This window comes from Tamandua tetradactyla, chromosome 1, assembly GCF_023851605.1.
Source record: "Tamandua tetradactyla isolate mTamTet1 chromosome 1, mTamTet1.pri, whole genome shotgun sequence".
Lineage (NCBI taxonomy): Eukaryota > Metazoa > Chordata > Mammalia > Pilosa > Myrmecophagidae > Tamandua > Tamandua tetradactyla.
In genome coordinates, this window is record NC_135327.1 from 103200907 (window position 1) to 103227001 (window position 26095).

Consider the following 26095-nt stretch of genomic DNA (forward strand, 5'->3'; position numbering starts at 1 on the left):
GGCCCGGCGAGGCCGCAGATTGGCTGGCGGCGCCTTCGCGGCACTTCAAAGCCGGAGAGGGAGCTACAATTGTGGTGGAATGGGCGGAACTGATCATTGTATTGCACACCTCTAAAAAAAACACTGCCTCTGATTTATCAATATAAAAAAGATCCTCTGAGAGGAGGAGGGCACATTTGTGTGATGGCAACTTCACTTCTAGGGGTGAGTCTCAGGATTTTCTCTTGCTGGTTTAATTAGTTTCCTTTATTGCCTATCGGAGGGGGTTAAAGTCGCCCCGGCCAGGCCACGGGCTATCAGTCTCTCTTTTGAGAGCTTTTTCCCACCCCCCCCCCTTTAAATACAAGTGAGTTTGGAGAAAAGAAAGAGGGGGAGCGAGGGGGTAGAGTCACTTTTTTTCAGCGCAGGAAAAGGTTCGAAGGGCATTTAGACAACCCACTTCGCAGCACCCGGCCGCACCCGGCCGCTCCCTGCCCGGGAGTCGTGCGCCCAGCCCATTTTATTTGCGGCGATTTCGGGGGTAAAGAGAGCAAGTCTTTCCTCCTGGGCAAACTGCAATTTCTTCCCCTCCCCCTTAAAAAATTCCGCAGCCCGCCTTGTCTTGCAGGTACGTTGAACTCCTGTCTCTCTCTCTGTCTCTCTTTTTAACTACTGTAGATATGCTTTTAAATTTTTTTTAAGAAAAAAAAAAAGCAGGAAGAGCGATCGCGCTCTACGGTTTGACCTCTTTTGGCCTGGGAGAAACAACCCAGGACCGGAACAATTATCAAAGCTCTCCCGGGATTACAGGGGACGCGCTCTTGAAAGCAATCCAATGTTTTTTCCCCAGGCCTCTCGGCAAAGGAAACTTCCTTTCTTTCCAATCTGGAGTTTTTACTTGTTTGTTTGTTTCGAAGTGTCTGGGGGCCTTGTGTGCACGAGAGCGTGGCTTTAGGTGAGAATACTTGTCAAACTCTTCTTTAGCTTGGCGCTTTGCTCCCGAATCAGACGCCGGCAGCCAAACTTGTCCCTTCCTGTAGAGTAGGAAGCAGCCAGGCGCCGGGGCTGTTGGGGGTGCCAGGTGAGTTGGTGGCGAGAGATGGGGCGCAGTGGGGGCGTTTCAGAGGTTACCGGAGGATTGATGCACGTTTCTCCCCACCCCCCTCCGGCCCCTTGCCCACCTCCCCTACCCCACCCCCATCTCCTCTCCTTCTCGCAGGAAGAACCGAGGTTGGGATCCACTCCTCTGGCCATGCTCGCTGCTACCTGCAATAAGATCGGCAGCCCCAGTCCGTCTCCCTCCCTCTCAGACAGCGCTTCCTCCTTCGGCAAAGGTTTCCATCCCTGGAAACGCTCCTCGTCCTCCTCTTCCGGTAGCTGCAACGTGGTGGGGTCCAGTCTCACAAGCTTCGGTGTGTCGGGGGCCTCCAGGAACGGCGGCTCGTCTTCCGCGGCGGCGGCGGCGGCGGCGGCAGCGGCGGCGGCCGCGGCCCTAGTGTCGGATTCGTTTAGCTGCGGCGGCTCGCCGGGCTCCAGCGCCTTTTCCCTCACCTCCAGCAGCGCTGCCGCCGCCGCCGCCGCCGCCGCCGCCGCCGCCTCCAGCTCGCCCTTTGCTAACGACTACTCGGTGTTCCAGGCCCCCGGCGTGTCCGGGGGCAGCGGCGGTGGCGGCGGCGGCGGCGGCGGCTCCTCCGCGCACTCGCAGGACGGCTCCCACCAGCCGGTGTTCATCTCCAAGGTGCACACCTCGGTGGACGGGCTGCAGGGCATCTACCCGCGCGTGGGCATGGCGCACCCCTATGAATCGTGGTTCAAGCCGTCTCACCCCGGCCTGAGCGCCGCGGGCGACGTGGGCTCGGCGGGCGCCTCCAGCTGGTGGGACGTGGGCGCCGGCTGGATCGACGTGCAGAACCCAAACGGCGCCGCGGCGCTGCCGGGCTCGTTGCACCCTGCCGCCGGGGGGCTCCAAACCTCGCTGCACTCGCCGCTCGGAGGCTACAACTCGGATTACTCAGGCTTGAGCCACTCGGCCTTCAGCAGCGGCGCCTCCTCGCATCTGCTCAGCCCCGCCGGGCAGCACCTCATGGACGGCTTTAAGCCCGTGCTGCCCGGCTCCTATCCCGACTCGGCTCCGTCGCCGCTGGCCGGCGCAGGGGGCTCCATGCTGAGCGCGGGGCCTTCGGCGCCGCTGGGGGGCTCCCCGCGCTCCTCCGCGCGCCGCTACTCGGGGCGAGCCACCTGCGACTGCCCTAACTGCCAGGAGGCCGAGCGGCTGGGCCCGGCCGGAGCGAGCCTGCGACGCAAGGGCCTGCACAGCTGCCACATCCCGGGCTGCGGCAAGGTGTACGGCAAGACGTCGCACCTCAAGGCACACCTGCGCTGGCACACTGGCGAGCGGCCCTTCGTGTGCAACTGGCTCTTCTGTGGCAAACGCTTCACGCGCTCCGACGAGCTGCAGCGGCACCTGCGGACCCACACAGGCGAGAAGCGCTTCGCTTGCCCGGTCTGCAACAAGCGCTTCATGCGCAGTGACCACCTCAGCAAGCACGTGAAGACGCACAGCGGTGGCGGCGGCAGCGGCTCGGCGGGCTCCGGCAGCGGCGGCAAGAAGGGCAGCGACACCGACAGCGAGCACAGCGCCGCGGGCAGCCCGCCCTGCCACTCTCCGGAGCTGTTGCAGCCCCCCGAGCCCGGGCACCGCAACGGCCTCGAGTGACGTGCGCCCCACGCCGGCCCTCTCCTCGCACCCCTCCCACCCCGGGTCTGCTAGGGTCCTCTCTGGCCTCAGCTCTAGCCTCTCTCCACTGCACCCTGTAAAACACACACACACGCACACATACACACTCACTCTTGTGCGCGCGCTCTTTCTCCCTTGCTACTTCACGTTATAAAGGGGATATGAACATGTAAGTAATTCTCGCTGCTGTCCCGGGCTCTACCTTTCGCCCTCCCTGGGCTAACCCTTTAGTCTGAGCCCCATACAAGTCCCAGCCAGCGCCTCTGCAAGTTTTTAGTTCAATTCTTCCTCTCCGCGCCATGCCTGGGCTGTGACCCGCGAAACTTTTAGAGGGCAGCGGTCGCTCGAGGCAGAGCAAGCCAAATCCAGCAAGGTTGTGCCGGAGCCTAGGGCAGGGCGAGGCAGGAGGCCCGACACTCCGGCTCAGCCCGCCGCCACTTGGTCCCAGCCCGGCAGTTCTGCGCACCTGGGTTTCGGATCGCCCTGGCCGGCTGCTGCGCTCGGGAGCGCACCCTGCGCGGAGGCGTCGGAACTCCGCGGCTGCGCATCTGGCGGCTCCGAGACCCAGAATTTGCTATTTAGCTCTCCCAACGACAGCTCTGCCTCTTTTTCTTTGTTCCTGAGGTGGAACCGATACAAGTTTCAGCAAAAGGCCAGTTTTAGCGAATCGCTGCAGCAGCCTTCTTTCATCTTGGTCACGTTTTATTTTTTTTAAACCAAGTGAAACACAACCGTCTACTTGGTTTCTCTTCTAGATAGTTTTGCCTGTAGCAGTGAGCTGGTCTTTCTTTTGGAACTGTGCTAATATTGATCCCAAAGTTATTTTGATCACATTAACTTAACTTATGGGGTGGGGGGTGGGGACGAGGGTAGGCATCTTTTTCTTATGCAAAAATACCCCTTTCCGGTGAGACCAGATTATCTCCCTGTTTGTCCTTTTCTACCTCGTTTTCACCGGTCCCAAACCTAATCTCCCAATCTTTTTTTGTTGTTCGTCCAGTGACCCATTTGTATAGTACTCATTTCTGTAAATTCTTGCAATTCACTTGAAATTCTTAGGGTTAAACTTTTTTTGTGATTTAAGCTTGTAAGAAAAGTTAAGAAGCTATCGTTTATTTCAGACGAGGCTGTAGTTTAAATGCCAAAAGATGGAAAATAGGGAAAAAAGCCTTTGTAAAATATAACTGAACCTAATGGTTTGTACAACTGGAGAATCGTTCTAGATTAGTTATCAATTAAATATAACTCCACCAGTGTAAGGGTGTGAGGTGCAGTTGTCCAGGAGACGATTTTGTATAGTATTTTTCTTGTACATTACTTCCGGTAAATATTTGAAAATATATTGAAGTAAACTTGAGATTTTTTTTTGGTCACAAGAAAATATTAAGAGTTATTGTTGTGGTTCTGATGAGCTGCAGGTTTTTTGAACTCACTTCTGGAGGTGCAGAGCCACAAACGCACTTTTGGGGCCTAGTTTTGCTCGAATATGAATTTAGATAGGTGTCAAACTGTAACTAAGACAATATTTGATAAATGTTGGATGACATTTAATTTAATGGAGCATGTACTTATTTGCATTTGCTGGCAGTTCAGGCTTAGTTAAAGTGAGAGTTCGCCTTTATTTCATAATAACTGGGTCTGCCAAAACCCATGCATTAAATAAATTGTCCAAGTGAAACTCAACCAACTTTGGCTTTTGTGTATTTCCTGAACGTAATATTGTTACTTGTTAATAAACACTCCTGACACTACATTTAAATGTTTGCAGATTCTGCAAACTAATTGCTCATTGTAATGTTGAAATAATTTGGATATTTCACATTGAAATGAAAAGCCTTTCTCTGGAACATTTTAGACTTGCATTTTAAATGCATGAAATGTAATTGATTTATTTGTAATATTTTAAATGGTATTAATAAACTCAGATAAAAGACTAGGCCAGTTAATTTGTATTTTTTTTCCTTTTTTTTTTTAACGGTAGAAGTTTGCATTTTATTTCCAGTTAATGTCTGATTTAAACAAGCTATGACCCTGTTTTTGTGGTAATATTTTAAAATTGCCTTTGAGATATTACAGAGATGGAAAAATCTGTTTGGCTAAGCTGTGTTCTCTCTTCTTGCCAAGATAAAGATTATGGTGTCCAAGAAATGCAATGATTTACCAGTAGTTTTTAGGTTATAACACCAGGATTTACTGACCTCTTAAAATTTGGACTAAGTCACTTAAGCAATTCAAAAAAGTTTCCCTGTTCTTCTTCTCTTACTCCAGAATGAGTCAGATTGTTGACCACTGACTGCATTTAGTATTTAAAAGGCCAAGCCTTACATTGGAAGATCAATACATCTAAAATAAAAACATGGGTTTCGGGATAACTTTTGTTGTTAGGAGGTGGAGTAGGTCAAGCTAACAAAAGCTTGTTTTTGGCATTCCATATCTTAGCTAAAGATTATGTAGAAGTAAATATCAGTAGTAGATTCCCTGAACTGAGTTATCTGTTCTTTTAAAGTCTCTAAACTTTAAAAGAAAAGGAAGGTTAAACCTTAATCTATTTACTAGGCCATTGTTCATAGGTGCCAATGATGCCACTAAAAAATATTGTCTTGCTATGTCTAAGTGCATTTAAGCAATGGGTGTTCCTTGAGTCATACTTTGAAACATAAAATACTTTAAATGTTGATTGATGCTACATCAAACTATTTCACAATTAGATTAATATTATTTTGAATCAAATTGAATAAAAAGTTAGTGTGCTCAGATTGTTAAAAGTTTAGCTTCTTTCTTTTGGTTTGCTTTTTTGTTCTACCTCAAATTCAGTCTTGGTATGTATCTTGAATTGAAAATTTTCCATTGAAATTTCTTTAAACTCATCATCCATAGAAATAGAAGTGAAAATAGAGAGTGCTATGAATATTTTCAATTCGGTGGGTTGGGGAGGAATCTAATTAGGAATAAAATATGTTGCAGAATGATGCAGTTTGTGCCCAAGTAGGAAATAACCTTAATCCCACAGCCTATGTGGATATTTGAGGCCTCCAATCCCTATGGTTTCAGACAATTAAGTCAGCACTGATTTCTTTGGTATACTATAGCTCTAAAAAATGGTATTGAAAAGTAAAATAGTCTCTTTCTGTCACTTTCTTCCTAGGACTAACACGCAGAACACAGTTTAAGTGTTGTTTCTTTTTTATTGAAAGTTGCAATGCTGAGGGATTCGGAGAAAACGGTTCTGAAGCAGTTAAATGTAGTGGCAGGTAAGAGGAAAGCTGCTTGGTACATTTATAATATCAGTTGTGTTACATATAGAATCTGCGTTTGAATGGCAGCAAGAGATACTGTCTGGAAGAAGATTTCTTTAGGGTGAATGAAGGGGGACAGAGTTTTCCATAGTTGTTTAGATGTGCAAACTTTCACTTTTGTCCCTCCCTTTCCCTTCTAGTTTTGCTTTAGTTTGTTTTTGATGGTTTCTGAATACTATTTATAGATGTGTTTTCTGCAAGGTGGGTAGGGTTCCCCTTTTTGAGGTTGAGTAACCTCTTTTGGGAGGGCAGAGGTTGAAGTGCAAAATTGTGATCCCCCCCTCTTTGTGATTAAAAAACCCAGCAACACACACACCCCTAACAGTGGCTGGAGGCTCACTCAAAAGAAGCCAGAGGCTGGGTCTCATTTTGAATCAAGAGACAAACTCCCAATCTTGCAGATCAAGGTAGAGTTAAACTAGTTGTTGACCCAGAGGTCAGGCCAGCCTATATCAGGCCACCCTTCAGAGATGGGAAATGGGCCGCAGCTCAATCCAGTGTTTCTGTTGACCTGTCTCATCTCCCCAAATTTGAGTCTTCCTTCCCAATACTGAATCCTACTTTCTCCTTTTCTGGCTTTTCTTCAACTTCTCTCTTTCTGGATGATCTCTTTCCTTTAAGGATGTGACTGTGTGAGATTGGACTCAACTACAATATTTCATGCTAGAAACTTAAACAAATGTGGTAAGTTATTGGAAAAAGTTCCTCGAATTTGCCTTCTTCCCATTCTCTTGCCCCGATATTTTACAATGCTAAACTGAAACATTAAAGACAACGAAATGATGGGATTGGACTCCTCAGTGGGGCAGAGCAGCAATCCTGCCATCAATATTTTCATCTCCTTTGTGGATCTTTTGGTGAGATTTTTTATTGAAATGATACAGAAGGATTGTGGAAGGATTTCTTTAAAAGAAATATATTACTATAGAGGATAGCTTAAAGGTTAGATGATCTTTTAGGCAGAAAAATTAAGGCAGGACATGTAGAGGGTGGGAAAGTGGGTTTGATTATTCTCTGGTTGCCTGATTGATAAATATAATTAATTTATACATTTTATTCATTTATTTCATGTAGATAAAATCAAAGGGGAATTGATTTGACACAGAAATTTTGAATAAACGGGGTTTAAAATTTTTCTACCAATTTTTGCTTCTTCTGTCCAGTCTTTATTATTTCTTTCTATATCCCTAAGAAAAATCTCCAGTATTACATCTGTCTTTAAAAAAAGTCTGATTTCTACAGTTGTTTGCTTTTCTTTCTTTCTTTTTTTTTGTAATGTCACAGAGATAATTCTATTAGTTTTCAAGAATATGGTGTTAAATAAGTAATCAAAATGAGGAAGTGTAGACTAATGCTGTACTCAATTTTAAATTAGAGCTGTCCTTCTGGGTGGCATCTTTTGAAGACTTTGCTGGATATACAATTGTTGCTGTTTTTAAAGAAATAAGGTATAAAATTTGCGTGTGCTCTTTTATTCCTTGCTTCTGGATTAAAGAAAAGCCGGTAGTTTCTTCTATTCTGAGCTCTAGCTGCTGTGATTTCAGGGGATGCACGTCAGTCTCCATATTTTTAGGTTCGCTGCTCTCCGTAGCCGCAGAAATGTTGATTTGCTGTGATAGGAAAAAAAAAAAAAAAAAAAAAACCCCACGAGAAAAACAAAAACTATTTTCTCTGGTCCCTGGGCGAGTATTTAATTTAATTTTCTATATAGTCTCCTGGCGGTAGGGAAGCAGCCTTAACCTTTTGCTTTAGTTTCTAACGACATTTGGGGCTTAAGAACTCAAGGGGCTGTGATGACGGCTCTGGGGTGATTTAGAACCAGGAGTAAGGCGCGCGCCCCGGGACGCCACTCTCACAATTCTAACGTCGTTCTCTCTAGTTCAGCTACTTGTAGGGGCTTCTCCTGTTAAGCCCACCCCTCCAACTCTGTTTCTCCTGCCGCCACTTTTTGCAGGGGAAAGCGAACGCTGGAAGGAGATTTCTGTTTCACATACAAGGCCATTAGCTGAGATTCCAGCTCCCCAAAGTTTCCCTCGTTCCTTTCTTAAATGAATTCAGGGGGCGGATGGGAGTCCAGGAGACGGACTATCCCAGCCTTTCTAGGTAGATGTTGCCTCCAGTTTTCCTCTTCCCTTTACCCACGCTCAGGATCCTTTCCGTACCTCCCGGTAAGGCTTCCCCGCGGGCGAGGCAGCGGCCTGGGATCTCCCTGTGGGTCTGGGTCCCAGCCCGCCGCAGACGCAGCGCCTCTCCCACACACTGGAGCGCTGCGAGCGCCTCGGCCCCTGCGCAGGCAGAGAGCGCCCCCCTGTGTTCCACGCCTGCGCTGCAGCGCAGCCGCACGGTCCGACCCCGGCCTGCAGTTCTGCGGGCCTCTGGCCCTGGGGCAGACGCACCGTGGGAATCAACGCGGTGGGCTGCCCCGCGCTCGCCTCTCTGCTCTCCGAGATGCTCGGGACGGGGGACTTCCCTTCCCTTCCGCTCCGAACCTCCGCACCCCGCAGACCACGCATCGTCCCTAGCCCTTCTAGCGCCTGGACCTGGTGGCCTGCAGCCTCTAGACCATCTAGTCATACTCCAGAGTTACTCTCCACGCTGCAGCATGGACTGTCTGAGGGCGTTCTTCTCGAACTTTTTTGGACTTCTTTCCGGCCTAGCCTGTGACTGCCCGCCTTCCTTCATCTCCTGTCTCGTTTCTTGGCCACATGGCTTTGTGTTCACCAACACCCATCTGCTTCCCTCGTGGCATTCGTCCAAGTGCAGTGGCTTCGATTTATGGGAAATGTTATTCTTTTTATTTTATTTTTAGTTTGCTAGAACTCGAACGGAAGAACTCAGATACCCTTTCCACACTGTTATCATAACGCAAAATTAAATTTGACCGGCGGTGAGAACTCTGCCTGCTCTGATTTTGGGAATCAAAGAACATTTAACCACCTAGTGACTGCCTGGGGGAAAATGCTACCTGAAGGTACATACAACCACTGTACCCTAGGACAGAACTCAACTTTTCTTCCCCTCATTGTACCTAAAACCCAACAACCTTTCCTGGGCATTCTTTCTCGCCCTCCTTCTCTCTGGACCCTTTGGGTAGATGGATATTTGGGGAGCGCTAGAAAGATTCTTCGGCTCCTTTAATTTTAGTGGCGTCTGGAGCGTCTGGAGGGCGGTGAGGATGTCAGTCTTCCGAAAGCCTCTTGTACCTAGAAAGGTTCTTACTTGGAGAATGTACTGCCAGCTCCTGGTCGACCCTGATTTCCACCCTCTCTCCTGCACATGCCCTCCCCACCCCCCACCCCGGGCACGAGCGTCCGAGAGCCTCTAGACCTTAGGCCCTCTAGTTGTGGGAGCTCTAGGAGCAGGTTCCGAGCCTTGGCTTCCACTTCGTATTTCGAATTATTCCAGGGATTAAACTGACGCTTATTGATGGTTATGCATACACCTTTTTTTAATGCGTTTAATGCACCCCAAGATGAGGCTGCAGTATAGATATTTCCTGAGGTCTTAAATTCAGGGAGTTCTCGAAGCTGCACACCTCCGTGTGACGCGGACTCCAGCTATATCCACCTGGTAAAATTCACTGGCCAGTGATTCCCCTCCCCACAGAGGGGAAGGAAAAGCGGTGGCTTTTTTTAAAGTGCGGCCCCTCCAAGGGAAGTTCCTGCAGCCGCTGTAGAAGCAGTCTGGCCGCCAGGAGCTCCAGGACATAATTGGCACGTTCACCTCCGGAGCCGCCACCACCCTCCTCCCTCAACCCTGCCGGCGACGCGAGCCCCACCCCCATTCTCTCCGGGGTCCGGAAAGCCGGGAGGCGCTGGAATGCTGCCTTCTCTCACCCTATTGTGCCTAGGTGTTGCAAACCACTGGAGAACAGAGCTTCGCGCTTTGATCTCATGTCCCAGTAATTCTTTAGCACAGAGGGGTGAGTTTAAATTAAATTTCTTTCTCTGCTGATAAGTTCTAATGGGCCTCAGAAACTGAATAATTACGCAGTAACATTTCTTGGGTTGTTGGAGTGAGAATTCCCACTGCGCTGTCACCAGGAACAGAATTTCCCTGGTATGCTCAATGCTAAATGAAGCTTCGCAAGAATAGCCACAAGTGCCTTTCAAATCTGATGCAGATGATCTAGTCCTTTCCCTACTCTCATCTTTCTTGCCCATGCAAAGCAGTTTGTCACCATCACTTAAGTTCTATTTGTGGTTTTAAAATACTTTAAAAACCCCTAAATTAAAGGATCTTATTTTGAGAATAAAAAAATACTTTGCTTCGATGCATTCCTCCTATTAAGACAAAGTACACATTAAGGAAAGCTGGGGCCACATTTTTTGGAAAAGGGCAAATGAACTACCCGGGATTTGCCTCTAAATACATGGACTTGGTCCTGCCACCTCTGTTGACATCTTCTACTGAATTAGTGCTTTTCACTTGATTTCTGAGAAAAATGGTTGGGACCTGGAGTTGCTACAGCTTTAAGATTTGATCAGTAGTATTCAGAACCTGCCTGGTTTGCAGTTCAGAAATGGTCATTCCATGAGGGAAGGATAAAAGGAAAAATGTTTTTGCTTCTTTCCTCAAAATAGCCAAATACCTATTAGAAAATGTGGACTTAATTCTTTGAGATTTTGATTTATATTTCATTTTCCCTCAGTTTAGATAAGAAACAACATCAACAGTTTGGGTATAGTAAATGGGTCATGACATTTTGATACTCAAAAGGAAATCAGGCTCTTAACCTAAATCAGAGAATTCTAAATTTGTAATTTAAAGGCACAATGGTACTCTCTCTTTTTTTAAAAGACATTCTTTAAACACCATTCACATCAGTTACCTCGTACAGCATTTTCCTTGTTTACTTTTCTTTCTTTTAGATTTCTTCCTTTAAATGAATTGAACTCCCATAAGCTTTAAGATTTCTAAATCAGCACATAGAAACTGGAGCCTGCTTATCAAGTTTTCCCTCCTCTCTTGGCAACTAATTTGAAAGGGCCCAAACAATGAGTTGATTTACATTATGCTCATTTCACTCTGTACTGTACTTGAATGTTGAAAAACTCGCAGCACTTCACCTTGGGTTATCTTTTTATCTTTGGGGGAACTGATCCTTCCAGCTTTAGTTTTTTAGGCACTCCATTTTAAGCAACGAAACAAAAGAAAGTATGTTCTCCACCCTTCCTCCCCCCAGAGTTCAGGTGATTGCCTAGTTCAACTGAAAATAAAGGATTTGTACTACCCAATTTTGCACCTAATTTAATGCCCCTAATTATGAGGGCATTCTCTCATCAGGTTTCCCATCATTTCAGGAAGTTTTCTGCATATTCTTGTACACTGATCAATGCTTCATTTCTCTCTTACATACCTATCCCTTATTTAACATCCCCCTCCCCAAGTAAGCAAGACTTTGCCCCCTTTCAATTTAACCAACAAAGGCCTTTGTAAAGGAGGGGAAGTCTAGTGGCCAGTGGAAATGCATTTATTAAAAGATATTCATGTGAATTTAGTAATGCTTTAAGATGTTACCTAGTTACACGTATTCTTCAAAAGAATTAGGACAGATTAGGTTTATAGATGTATCAAGTCTATTTAAAAATGGAAAACGAATGATTTTTTTGATAATGTTAAATTATATTTTCCCCAAAGTTTTAAGAAAAGGAGTAGCCTTTGAACCATGAGGCAAATTAAGTTTGCTCTTTCCCCTAATAAACATTTGGCTTAAAACTGCAATGCTTAAGTTTGAGTAAGGTACAGGTATATTATACTTTCTATGTCCTCAATATTGACGTATTTTAAAGAATTATCACTATCAAATGTTGTAATAATAATGAAGGGCAGTAAAACTACCTTCTAAAATATTTTTGCAACAGAACATTGTATATTCTTTAACTACATTTATAGAAAGTATATATAATTTATTTAGTAATAAAATAATTATTAAATATGAACATACATAGCTTAGCAGTATGTTCATTTGTATGTTTTAATATGTGTATATAAGAAATCAGAATCGGTGATGTTTTCCATTTGAAAAATTCCACCTGTTGTCTTACAGAGAAAATTGTAATTTTACAATAGGGGTATGATAGATTCCTGTTGTAGAGATGTGGTATTCATGTCTGTGAAGTGGTTTCAAACTATAAGTATAACTATGTTACACTTCAAAAGCGGTGGCATATTTTTTTGTTTCCCTTCATTTTTAAAGTAAACTTTCATTTTGAATAAATTTAGATTTACAGAAAACTTATAAAAATGATAAAGATTGTTTCCATAGTTTTCCCTTTTGTTAACATCTTATATCACCCTGATGTATTTGCCGAACTAATAAACCACTGTTGGAATAATTTCTTTTTTAAAAAATGAATAAATAGAAGCCAACAATTGTAGTGTTGTCCATCAGTCAGTGGTAGGCTGTAGTTTAGAAAAATGCTGATTTTCTATTGATAAGCTTTTTTTCATCAGCTTATATAAGCTGAGCCTATATAATAAATGAATAAGTAGAAACTTATTTCTCAGGGATGTTTTTAAAATAGAGTTTCTTAGAATGAAAAGTTTTTGTTTCTTTCATAGTTACCTAAAATATAAGAAAATATTTCTTAGTTCAGTTTTACATTTTTATTTCATATATGGAAACATTAGCTTAAACTTGAAAGGTCACTTCAATTTTCACTTCAAACTACCAAAAATTTGTTTTTAGCAATACTGTATTTATAGCTTATATCTATTTTTAGTCTACATTTTAAAATGATTTAATTAATGTATTAACTACAAAAATATAATCTAGTGATTTAATTTATCTTCTACCACATTTTCTTAGGGAAGTGAGATTGTTAGAGTATGGAAAACTTTAAAACCAAATGATTGAGTCTTTTATTTTTTTAAGCATGAATGAATGTATCTCCTACATTTCATGAAGCAATAAATTTGCATGGGGTTTTCTGGTTCTTTAAATAAGATTCTAAGGAGACTCATGAAAAAGGAAAATATCTTTTATTAAAATATATTGCACCGTGCTTAGCATTGTCAGATAAAATACAAGATACATAGTTAAATTTGAATTTTAGATAAATAATAAATGATTTTTTTTAGCGTAAGAATGCCCATTCAATATTTGGGACACAGTTATACTCAAAAAAATATATTTTTTGAAATTCAAATTTAACTATTGTCCTTTCTTAAAGAATGAAATTCATGTATCTATAAAGGCAAAACTTGAAAAAAAAAGGCAGGGTAGAATATTTGCATATATGTGGGAATTGCAATAAGTAAGGCTATGTAAAAACAAAGTAATTCTTACTCATTTGTCAACATGTTAGTGGTAACGTTTTCATCTTCAAAGAGGAATATAGGACTTCATGAAGTTAGGATTTGCTTGTTACCTGGAAGAGTGAGAATATGAAATTGATTATATTACAATTTTATGTTTTTTGTTTGTAACCTGTTTGGCTTCATTCTGGGTTATTCTTACACATTTAGAACACTAGCACTATATTGCAACGTGGACTTGCTATGAAATACATGTATCTAGCTTCCAAGAAACTTATGTAATGCTGATGGTTACTGGTCAGCATCTCCAAACTTCTTTCTAATACACTGTAAAAAAAAAAAAGAGAAGAGAGATAGAGAGGTCTTAAAACATGCAATTTCTATTAATTAGATTCATGCAGTTGAGGCCCTACTTGAAAGTTTTGCTTCTATTTATACTATTTCCCAGACATTTTTTTCCTTACCTCCTAAATGAATCACTCTAATTTAAACTGCACACTGCACATACCTGGAAGTCATGTATAAGTTGCAGGGACATTACTGCATATCAAATTAACTTGCTATGCATTCCATAGATTATAATCTGATGATCAGAAATTCAAGTTTTCTGCCCCAGGGGGTTATTTTTCCTTTTTTATAGAAGTATTGCTATAGGAAATAGAAGTGGTATCCATTAATCTATGACATTTTCTCAGAAAGCAATATATTTCCTTAAAAAAAAGCATTTTTATTTCCTGTGGTTAATTTATGCTATTAATTAAATTTTTCTAAGTTTTCTGTCACTTAGTTATTATTTGTGATTTTCCTCAGAAATAATGAGTATAATGCTGTGTTAGCTTATACACAATACAGGCTCCTAAGGATAAGAGGAAGAATGGCCTGGCAGCTAAGGTTTATCACCTTGCCTTCTCACAGCTCAAACCAAGTAAGTATACAATATTAACTGGTCATGTATGCCAATCAGATAGCTCACTGAGAACAGTATAGGGAGTCTTTTACCCACCATCAGGGACCCAGGTTTAAAAGAGAGCCACTCCTTAGATTCTGCTTGCACCAGGCAATAGACCTATTAGTGGGGTTCAGGAGAAACTGGAAAGTCGGAAGTTTAGGAAAAATTATCTTGGAAGCTGGCTTGGTGGGAGATCTCCCCAGAAAATTAAATTGCAAACAGACCCCCACAAATTGCTGACTTGTTTTTCAAATTTACTTTGCTTTTTCAAAACCAATTAGACATTCATTAGGATTAATAAATATCTTTTAAAAATATAATTAACTGTGAATTCTAAGCAGGCATTCATATTCAAGTGCAAATTCATCTAATCATATTAATTCATTCTAATCCAATGACTTCCTTTTCCAATAAAAGTCTTAAACATTTTTCAACATGATTAGGTACTCAGGGAAGATACTCTGAAACAAAGGAAATTGTTAATAAGGAGGGAAAACAAAATGAATTATTTTAATTCTACTTTTCAGATATAACAACTGTGTCTACTTCTAATCTTTCTATGTGTCTTTTTCTTACGTACAAATACAAGATTGCAGCCTGCTTTTGCTATCACATCATAATGAATTTCCCTTACTATTGAAAATTATATGTAAACATAATTAGAAATGATTATAAATTACTGTATGGAATGCATGTGGAAAATGTTTAATTATTTCTCCAATACTGGGCATTTAACTGTTTCCAAATGACCAATATTATACACAGCACTGCATTGAACATCCTGGTTCTAATTTCTGATTATTTTCATAGGCTACTAGAAGAGGAAGGAATTCCTGAGGGATAAGAACATTTTAAGGATTCTAGATAGACACCTCCAAATTATTCTCCAGTAAGTACATAGCACTTCATACTCCAGCAAACAGTGATTGAGAGACCCGGCCTTAAAGTTCACCAGCACTGAATTCTTAATCTTTGTTCCTTTAATTAGGAAAAAGTGAATCTCATTATTGTTTTAATTTGCAAATTTGTTTTTTTCCACATGGTTATTTGCTATTTTTATTTCCACTTTTGTTACTTGTCCTTGCATGGTCATGTCCTTTTTGAGAATGAGCCTCTCTGGCAAAATGGGGCTGATGATCTGGGCCAGTGGAGAACTTTCTGGGGGAAGGCAGCACTGGCACTGGAAGAGAAACTCGCTTCAAGCCTTTGCACCATACTGCTCACTTAAGCTGGGATCTCCGGTTGGTTTCCCTTGTTAGGCCTAGGTTAACTCTAGAAATCTGGGTGGGCTAGCCAAGGACCTCAACTTTATTTATGGTTATTATCTCACAAAGGAATTTTTGGAACATAACTGCTGTGTTACCCCACTAGGATTGGACACTATCGTGACATGTCACATTGGTACTATAATACAGATTCAACTGAACATATTAATCTGAATCTTAAATTCCACACAATGTCTCTTTCTGTGATAACATCTATAGAGACTTTAACTGGTTGAAAATAATGAGTCTATAAAAGGCCAAATCAGTTAAGATTTTTGTATTTTACTTTATTAACTGAATTAGCCAGATGTTTTGGCCTTTGGCTACATGAAGTCACAGAATTGACCTTTTAAGAGTTAATTCATTCATGGCTACTATAAATAATGATTGACTTGCATCAGCTCTTGTAGCAGGACAAGAAATACGAGCTTCCCAACAGTAAAGTCAGCTCTATTTAAACACTTACTAATTCTAAGTCTTTTAGGTTTCTTATACAAATCTACACAATTGAAACAGTTACTCTTTAGTGAGCATGAAGTACTGTAATATCAAGGACATATTCTTTACCATTTGAAAGAAATGCTTAAGTACAGCTATTGAAAAGTCTTTAAATGCTTGAGATACAGGAAGGAGGAAAGGAAATAAGATTGGTCATACACGATTTCTCTTTTCTCTAATGTAGCCTCACTTGTAGGAGAGACAACAGTTTATCTTATAGTGATATTTTAAATGTCATATTTGCTTTTGTTCAAAAGTGAAAATCAAATCAACAAATATGGAATGCCTACTTTGTGTTCAGTACTTTATTTGGGTTGTTAAAAATAAGCTTTGAGCATGATCATGAATCACAGTCATAATACAAGAACTTACTTATTATTGTAAAACAAAAGTAAAACATTTCTTGTTTTCTTTCTTTAAGGAAAAAAATTGAAAAAACATTACCCCATTATCCTGCTGTTATAACTCTAAAATTAACTATTTAAAAATTTAACATTATGTAAGCATTATAGTTTTATAATTTTAAAATGCTCAAAGTGTGTTGAAATAACGTACAATAAGCTGGGTTGGTGAGCTCAAATGTTCTTAGCCAGAATTAAACCCTATCTATTTTGTATAAAATTCTTACAAGGAGACAGAGATTGATTTAGTTCGTCCTCCAAATGAAGTTACTTGAATATTAAATAAGTTTAAATATTCTTTTGCATATAAGAAATTAAAGGAACTCATTGCTGGTGTTAAATAGACTTTTACAAAATTAACAGCTTTTTTTTTTTTTTTTGCTATATATAGAGAATTTAGAACACACTGAAAAGAAACTAAAAGATGGGGGCAAGGACTTGGGCCTTTTAAAAACAACACGCAAAAGAGAAAATAAATGAACACTTTTTGGGTTTAATTGTTTTATTCATGCTCAAGATTAAAGATCTTTTGCATGAATTCTTTATATAAAGTTAAGTAGTTTTGGACGCAGTGTTCTTATTTTGTTTAGATCAGTGCTTCTCAACCTCTTTTTTTGGTTAACAAATGTTTTTGAGACTCTCATGCAGGTTATGGACCTTCTCTTAAAAATATGTTGTCTGTACATGTCTCTCATGCCTCTCCTTGGGAGCTGTACCTAGAGTTAGAGATGAGCTATTGGATTCTCAGTTTATATACTCTAATAAAATGTTACAAATTTTAGAAGATTTCTTTCTCTTTGTTATAATCTACCTCCATAAAAAGTAACATGGAGAAAGGAGAAGGGTTAAGTCTTGTCTGACAGACTGGAGTTTCTGTGACGAGTACAATATCCACTGAAGGAACAACTTGAAATACTATAGGTAACATAAGAGAAAAATCATGCGGGACATTGTCTCTCACAGTTTAGATGCACATGATCAAAGTGCTGTGACATTTGCACTTCTCTTGCTTGTTCTGCACATGCTAGGTTTGTGAAAGAATTTACTAGTGGTCATGACAAATGCTTTAGTTTTGTCTAGGCTGATGGCCTTATGTCAGTGTTTAGAAATGCATAGAATTTTATAGTCCATTATAAAAACCCCTATTTTTAAGACAATTTTATTAGTTGATGCAGTATTTATTTATAATACTTGAGAAATGACTTTTACTAATAGGAGCTTCAATATAGTGAAACAGATCTGAACCATTTTTGATGACTTCTCCTTAACAAACACTTCATCTAAGGCATGTTACTACTGTTTTTCACACATTTGTAAACCTATCTTGGTTTTTGCATGATATAGCTATCAAGATCCTTTCCATCTTAACCAAATAAAGAATGACGCATCAGCACGTGGGTTGCAACGGGAACAAAAGAATTATGATAAACACCCTGAAAATAAAGATAGCAGGGATGAGTCAACAGTGAAGGCTACTCTTAGATATCAGGGTCTAGTCTCCCCCACGTGTGTGTGTGTGTGTGTGTGTGTGTGTGTGTGTGTGTGTGTGCTTGAAGGTAGGGAAGACTAAGAATGAAGAGTCATGGGGAAAATGTGCTATTACTACAGCAGCTGTACTTCCAACCCTTCCAAGTTGCAATTGGGTTGTGTACGCGAATTTTTTTCAGAGTGTGGGTGGGCAGGAAAATTTCAGCCTCTTAATAGAACGTTAACTAAGGAGGAATCACATACCTTTGCCTTTTTGCAGTGTAGGAGGAAGGCAAACTGCAAATGGTTTTCTATGTGAATAACTCAAAAGTACCAAAAGTACAGAATCTTCAATTCCATTTTACAGGGAAAGTGAGTTACCTGTAAGTGAGGTCTGGAGTCAGATTTTCTGGGTTGAATCCTCATCCTATTGCTTCCTTGGTATTTGATCTTGGGTAGCTTCTTTACTCTGTGACTCAATTTCCCCATTTGGTAAGTTTTGAATAATAATACAATCTATCCAAACTAAGTAAGTTTTGTCTATTCAATAAGTGCTCAGTTAATGTGAACTTATTTTTAACAATTCTTATTTACTACTATTACTACTACTACTACTACTACTATGTGCTAGAATCATTCCATTTCATAATCCATCATTCCATTTCATAATCTTAGTCTTCACATGGATTTCTTAGAGTTATTTCTTAGAGGTATAAGAAATAACACATTTACCTTGTGTTTGTGGCTTTGAAGGCTTTCTCCTTTCCCCACTTGGGAACGCTGTTGACCTTGCTCTGATACCAGAGGACGCCCTCTTGCTTTCACTCCTTTGGTTTCCTGTACCCACCATCAAATGAGGCTCAGGACTTTCCTTTTTGTCTAATTTGTTGCTCAATCCCCTTTCTTCTTAGGGGATTTAGCTCCAGGAAATTGGGGATTAAAGGAATTTATGAAATTGATGTAGGCCGCAGTCTGATTCTGCCCAAGCTTCCCATATCTTGGGCCATGGGTTAGGAATTTACATTTGTACCTCCTTTTATTTTTTAAGGTTTTCTGAGGATTTTGCTGGAGTGTATTAAATTCTTTATTGTTCGAATGTTTTCAGAGAGTAAGTGCTGTTGCTTCTCCTTCCCCTCTTCCTCCAACTCCTTCTCCTCCCTTTCCTTCACCTCCCTTTCCTTCACGATTTTCCAGAATGCTCTACATTCTACTAGTTTAAGAACATCAACCTTTCTCCTAGATCTCTTCTTGACTTTCAACTGGGCAGAAAATATTTTAGCCATGTATTGTATTACTATGATGAAGTAAGGTTGATTAACAAAATACCTCCTTTCAATGACAAATTTTAGTTGACTTATAAGTAATAGTATTTCATTATTTTAATCTTCTAAAACACATCAGTTTACTAGTTCATCCTTTCCCTCATCATAATAATGCAGTAGTAAATGCATTAATTTATAGTTTTTAACACCTAATTGTCCAACTTCTACTCCTCTGATATCTTGGTAAACTCATGTTGTTCTTTAAGCATATCCTCAAGTAGTTTAACAATAAAAACATTTATAACTAAACATACATCGCTAAGAAAACATGCCCAACAAACTCAATTATATTTGGTGGCACTTTTCAGGATATCTTCATGGACATTATAGTTATAGATACTTGCTTTTGTCTAAAAAGTGTACCTCTTCCAAATTTTTCTTGGTTTGGAACACTCATATTTTTGCAATATTGTCCATGGATAAAGTGTTTGGATCTACAACCAAAGGAAAAATAGATCTTATACCTTGAACTAAATTTAATCTTGCTCCAGTGATGTGGATGTAGAGAGTGTTCTTTTGGTTGTAGTTGGTTAATTAGACAGTGTAACTGTTGTCAAAACATTGGTTTGATCCTCACATTCATCCAATACACACCTGTGACCAAACAGATAGCCTCAATTCAGCCAGCCATTCTGCCTGATAAATGTGTGGATGGAAGAAATTGGTGCCATCATTGCAATAGTTAGCTTTGGAGTTAGGCAGTTAAGGGTCTGAATCCCAGGATCCAGATCTCAACAAGATGCTTAATTTCCTTAAGCTTCGTTTATCTTCTCTGTACAGAGAGATAACAATAGTATCATAGGACTGATGTGAGGATTAAATGAGATAATGTACACAAAATACTTATTCCATGTTTAAATGAAAATTTTCACACAAAATGCTAGTCATCTTTAGAAAGAGTAGTGTGCCAGTTTGAGTGTATCATGTACCCCAGAAAAGCCATGTTTTAATCCTGATTCAATCTTGTGGAGGCAGCTGTTTCTTTTAATCCTGATCCGGTATTGTAGGTGGATATTTTTGATTGAATTATCTCCAGGGAGATGTGACATGCCCATTTGTGAGTGTGACCTTTTGATTAGATGGAGATGTGATTCCACCCAGTCCAGGTGGTTCTTGATTAGTTTTTTGGGACCCTTTAAAAGAGGAAATATTTTGGAAAGAATTAGAAATGATAGGAGGCTCATAGCCAACAGAGAGAGAGCCAATAGAAACTTTAGAGCAGAGCTGACACAGAGGCTGACACTTGAAGAATAGAGACATGGATGTTTGGAGATGCTTAGAGCCCAGCATATGTTGCCATGAGATGTTAAACAAGCCAGAACCTGGGGAAAAGTCAAGAGATGAAAGCCAGCCCCAGAGAAGCAAAGTGAGCAACCCCCCACAGGAACAGAGTCTGAAAGCAATGGAGCCCAGGAGCAAGGAACCAGCAGATGTCAGCCATGTGACTTCCCAGCTATACAGAAGTGTTCCTGACCCATTGGCCATTCTTGAATTAAGGTATTCTTCACTGGATATCTTAGTTTTGACATTTTTATAGGCTTAGAACTATAAACTTGTAACTTATTAAATTCCCCCTTTTAAAAGCTGTTCCAGTTTTGGTATATCACATTCTGGCAGCTTGCAAACTAACACAGGTAGTTAAAAATGGTTTCAGGAAAATTTAGAAGTGTGCGCTGGGTCAGAAGTATGGGAAAACTCAAATATTTACAGCATTAAGGATGCTATTTTCACTTGCTGGCACAAAAAGTTAGTTATTAGAAAGAGTAATGATGTTGAGAAAGTAGAAATTGGTATAAATGTCTATTTATTAAGTCTAGTCTCAGAATGAAAGAAAGCAGCAGCAATGGTGGAATCCGATAGCAAAAATGAAGAGATAAAACAAAAACATTCCATGTCCTGGACCAGGAACGATGGTAGGTAGTGTGGTACAATGGAAAAAGTTTGGAGGCAATGGAAGAAAGCTTGGTGGCAAGTTGTGATGGTTCTTTTGCTAGGTTTGCTTCTCTCTGTGTATAATGATGATGACAGATAGGAGTTTTCAGGGATCTCAATGCAAATCTGTGAAAATTGGCTTTTTTTCTCCATTGAATAAGAGTTTAAATGGATAGGTTTTGTGGCAGGCTGAATAACACCCTCCTAAAGACATCCACATCTTCAACCTGGTACCTATAAATGGCAAAAGGAATTTTGAAGATGAGATTAAGTTAAGGAGATTGAGATGAGTTGATTATCCTGGTTTATCCAGGTGAACCCAATGTAACCACAAGGATCCTTATAAAAGACATGCAGAAGCATCAGGGTTAAAGGCTGAGAAGGTGATATGAAGACAGAGCAGAGAGTAACAGAGATGTGATGATGAAAGCAGAAGTCAGAGGAATGCGGGTCAAGGAATTGCCCAATTAACATGGGCAATTTCTAGAAGCTGAAAATGTAAGGGGCAGATTCTCCCCTAGAGCCTCCAGAAGGAATGTGGCCTTTGATTTTAGTTCCCTGGGACTAATTTTGGACTTCTGATCTCTAAAACTGTAGGAGTAAATTTGTGTTGTTTTAAGTCACTGAGTTTATCATAGCTTATTACAGTAACAATAGGAAAACAACACAAACTTTGTCAGTGCAATTTTGTGGAAAAGAGGTAAGTTATAGTTCTTAAGGTACTATGGAGGGACATCTGGATGATCCCTGCATTTAAAAAAAATCATCATAGTTTTAAAATAAACTTTTCTATTTCTCATAATTATTACTGATGGTAGGAAATGCAGGCTAATAGCTACTACACATCCCTATCCCTTTATCCTCATTTCTCCTGCCTCCAATTTTCCCAGTTTCCTACCTTGACTAGTCCTTTGAGTGACTCTTTCAATCAATCTATGATTCCATTTCACAAAATCCTCGTGGAATAAAGGCTCAGAGCCCAAACAATGAATATATGGGTTGACAGGAACATGTGAAATATTTTCACAGGTCATTTGCAAAGCATCTCTGACACTGAGTAAACTGAAAACCAGATTATGAGCTCTGACCTAAGCTGCTTTAGCATTAGAATGCTCCACAGTTTGCTTTGAGGAGTGAGTGATAAGTTGTAAAGCAGGTTGGCTGTGTTAGTTATAAAACAAGTGTGACGTTTTATTTTATAGCATCCTTAATGCTGTAAATATTTGAGTTTTCCCATACTTCTGACCCAGCGCACACTTCTAAATTTTCCTGAAACCATTTTTAACTACCTGTGTTAGTTTGCAAGCTGCCAGAATGTGATATACCAAAACTGGAACAGCTTTTAAAAGGGGGAATTTAATAAGTTACAAGTTTATAGTTCTAAGCCTATAAAAATGTCAAAACTAAGATATCCAGTGAAGAATACCTTAATTCAAGAATGGCCAATGGGTCAGGAACACTTCTGTATAGCTGGGAAGTCACATGGCTGACATCTGCTGGTTCCTTGCTCCTGGGCTCCATTGCTTTCAGACTCTGTTCCTGTGGGGGTTGCTCACTTTGCTTCTCTGGGGCTGGCTTTCATCTCTTGACTTTTCTTGGCTCTCCCCAGGTTCTGGCTTGTTTAACATCTCATGGCAACATATGCTGGGCTCTAAGCATCTCCAAACATCCATGTCTCTATTCTTCAAGTTATAAAACAGGTGTGACACATTAACATCTGTGCCATACCTTATCCTTATTAAAATTTTGTCTATTCTACTGTTTGTAGCCTAATGATATCTTCATTGGTGTTTCAATTATTTTAAGGCTCACCCAACTTCCCTACCTCCTAGGCGGGAAGGGTGGTCCAAAGGATAAGAGTGTGGACATGGTTGTGGGCTGCTGTTACTCACTAGCATTTGGAAGACTGTCCCGGCTTCTAACCTTGCTAGACAGCTACCTTTGGGGTATTTAGGATCTTCTAGGCCAGATATTTGCAAATCCTCTTCTTCTCTTTTTTTACTTGTGTCTCTCATTCTTCTTGTATTTTCTAACTATATTCAAGCTCAAAGGTTGAGAGAAAGCAAAGAGCAAGGGTTGGGGTCACTGTGATAAAGAATGAGAATCATGACTGGCAGAAATCAGTGTTTTCCTTAGGCCAGGATGTCTTTGAGCATAGGGAATATGCCTTAATACAGACAAAAGCCCTGAGAGAAGATAGGCTGGACCTTATAGGCAACATACAAATTACTTCACAATCAAAAAGTTAGATCAATTTATATACTATGGTGAAAGGCTAAAATTAACACAAGTGGGTGATATAACAATGGAAAGAAAAAGTTTTTATGTATTTAAGTTAGCCTAGAATAAATATGTGCTCTTCATCTTAGTATCAGTCTTAGTGCTATAATATCTGTCTTTCTGAATTGAATTACTTATTATTTATTGAATTTCAGCTATATCGAAGATACTGAAAGAAGAAAACACATCTTAAATTCACTGATTTAGTGCCTGGAAGAATCTGGCATTCATTGCTTAAGCCCTCAAATAAATATCAAATTGTGAGTTGTAAACCTAAACATATTATTATTTACCAATTAATTTCTAAGCACTTTAATGAGGGATTCAAAATGAAAAACCTAGATATAAATCTGCTAAAGTATATTTATATTTCTTTTTTTTTTAAGGATGAAAATCTCACTTTTTGATTTAGCCTCCTTTTCAACTGCTTCAAGAAAAAGTCTAGGAATTAAAAGTCCGACTTTTAAAGTTAAGATTTGTATTTAAATGGTTGTTCATTTTGAACTAAAAATATTAAAAGAATTCCTAAAACCCTGATGTCATCAAAATAAGTAATTCCATAGCTGACCGGAATTCCTTTGGAGACAAGGTGATTTGAGTTCATCAAAATAACTGTTTTAATTAAAATGATATATATTTAAAACTATCTTAAGAACAGTAGAGAAATTTTTAACTTGTAAATGGTGGCAGTTGCAGAAAAAGCATCTGGTTTCTCCGCACTTTCTACCTTCATCAGCTGATAACACCACACCTAGTAAGCTAATTGGAGCCCCAGTGCTTAGCACGGCTACCTGGTCCTGTGCGGGCAGTGGCTTAATTTAAGAGACTGATGCAGATGGAGCATCCTTTAAATTTTTTGAAATGAAATGGGAATAAAAGTTAGATGGGACTCAATTATTTTGAAAAGAAAATGTTTTGCTAACATCTGGAGATATGACCTACAATATATAAGGTTTGTTCTCAGAACACATGGGATTGACGTTGATAGATTCAAGGAACAAGTAGCCACTGCAGGTATTTGCCAGTCTACAAAGGATTATGGAATTGGAGTCTAAGGCCAGACCATACTGGCCTTTACCACCTATCCTCCCTAGTCTGAAAAGAGAAACTCCCTTGAGCTCTATATCCATGCACAGCAACAAAATGACCATGAGGCATTCAGCATTAGTGCTTCTAAACAATACATCTGATTCTCAACCCCCCATCGTATTTTTAATTTGCATTTTAAAAAGTAGCACAATGTATAAATGGAAGAAAATGCAATTAAGAATAAATACCTAGATGAAATTACATGTTTAAGTAATTGGAAAACTTCACTCAGTTTAACAATATTTTGTATGCAAGTTCTGTATATAAAACTTCAAAATCATATATATATTACATAAAATAAACCGCATATAAAATTTAAATGTATGATTGAATAATAAAGGCATTTTTAATTTTCATCTGCAATGAAATTAGCTCTTATTTTAAGTAAAAAAGTATTTATACACTGGCATGTCTCTGATTTATTCTGCCAAACCCAAAGCCTATATAAATGGAATATTCAGGATGGATTAAGTCAAGTACTTCGCCTATTGCTGAGGTGGGAGATAGCTCCGTAATTCAGCCAGAAATTTTATCTTGTAATCCCTCCTATCCCCAACAAAAGGCTGAAACAGAATTTTGAGAAATGGTGGGTATTTATTTAGGAACGAGAAAAATTCCTTTGGTCTGGAGAAAAGGGACTAGGACAAAGTACTCTAATACTTGCTACAAGGCTCTGGAAGTTCCAAATTGAAATGGTTCTCCCCACATATTATGCTTTCTTTGCTAAAACCTTTTAACTTAATTAACTGGATAATTTTTTTCTTGAGGGAGCATATTCACAGTTTTATAGTTAGGTTGATGGGAATTCTGAAAGATTCCCTTTGCAGAAAACTACTTTATAAGCAAATGTGCTCGAACTTTTCCATAAAGTAAGGCATACAGACATTGATTGCTCACTTTGATTTAGCAAATTGTTGTTTTCTTTTAAAAATCTGAAGGGAAGATGTGTGAACATAACATGTCAGTACTTGGGTAGCATGATTCTAGGTATTAATAATACAATAACAAGTTGAGATCAAAGCTGGCTGAATAATTACTGATACTCTTTCATTGCGTTACATGAAGATCAAAGTATATGGTAACTTTTGAACACCATCACTGCACCGATTGTGCATTTACTAATTTAAAGGGTATGTCTTGGTTTCTCAGGAGCTCTTGATGAGTTCCTCATTCCTTTATTTTCCCATTGTGCAGAACCACTATTAAATCTTCATTCTGTATTGTGGAGAGCCTGTGAGCGATCATGAGACATGTCTTCCCTCTCCTGGCTTCATCAAGGGCATGCTGCATCACCTGGAAGAGAGAAGGACCTGTGCTCACCTGCTTGGCTTAGATGCTGATAAACTTGTCAAAACCAAAGCAGTTGGTGTAACCTAATTTGCGCTACTTTGGGAAATATTCATCCTACTCAATAGAAATCTGAAAAAAGTAATTATAGACACATTGAGTAAGACTTTCAATTGGAAAAGCTACTGTGACAAGAGATAAAAATGAAATGGTTCTTTGTACTTAAGTGGTAATTATTAGATTCCAGACTCAAAGCCAGAAAGTAGTATTTTCATACCTAAGTAGAATTTTTTTCTACTATCCCCACCCCCACTGTCCCACCTTGCAACAAGC

General features: G+C 40.1%; 2 protein-coding genes across 8 annotated transcripts in view; one reads left to right on the forward strand and one right to left on the reverse strand.

The window, feature by feature from the left end:
* SP8 (Sp8 transcription factor) lies at positions 1-25938 on the forward strand. Of its 7 annotated transcripts, none has more exons than XR_013159790.1 (6): positions 1-204; positions 5862-5967; positions 14083-14197; positions 15032-15110; positions 23542-23646; positions 25670-25938. XR_013159790.1 is itself a non-coding variant. In XM_077122220.1 (2 exons), exons 1-2 carry the CDS (start codon positions 184-186, stop codon positions 2693-2695), a joined length of 1518 nt encoding a protein of 505 aa, XP_076978335.1. In that variant the 5' UTR covers positions 1-183. The 7 variants fall into 7 exon arrangements, 3 of the variants coding, with proteins under 3 accessions (XP_076978335.1, XP_076978338.1, XP_076978337.1); XR_013159796.1 differs by having other exon boundaries at positions 14109-14197; XR_013159802.1 differs by lacking the exon at positions 5862-5967 and having other exon boundaries at positions 14109-14197.
* Positions 25464-26095, reverse strand: part of ABCB5 (ATP binding cassette subfamily B member 5) — a 220434-nt gene continuing 219802 nt past the window's right edge. The window contains 1 exon segment of the mRNA XM_077122218.1: positions 25464-25768. Coding sequence (XP_076978333.1) covers positions 25571-25768 — 198 coding nt within the window. The 3' untranslated portion in view covers positions 25464-25570.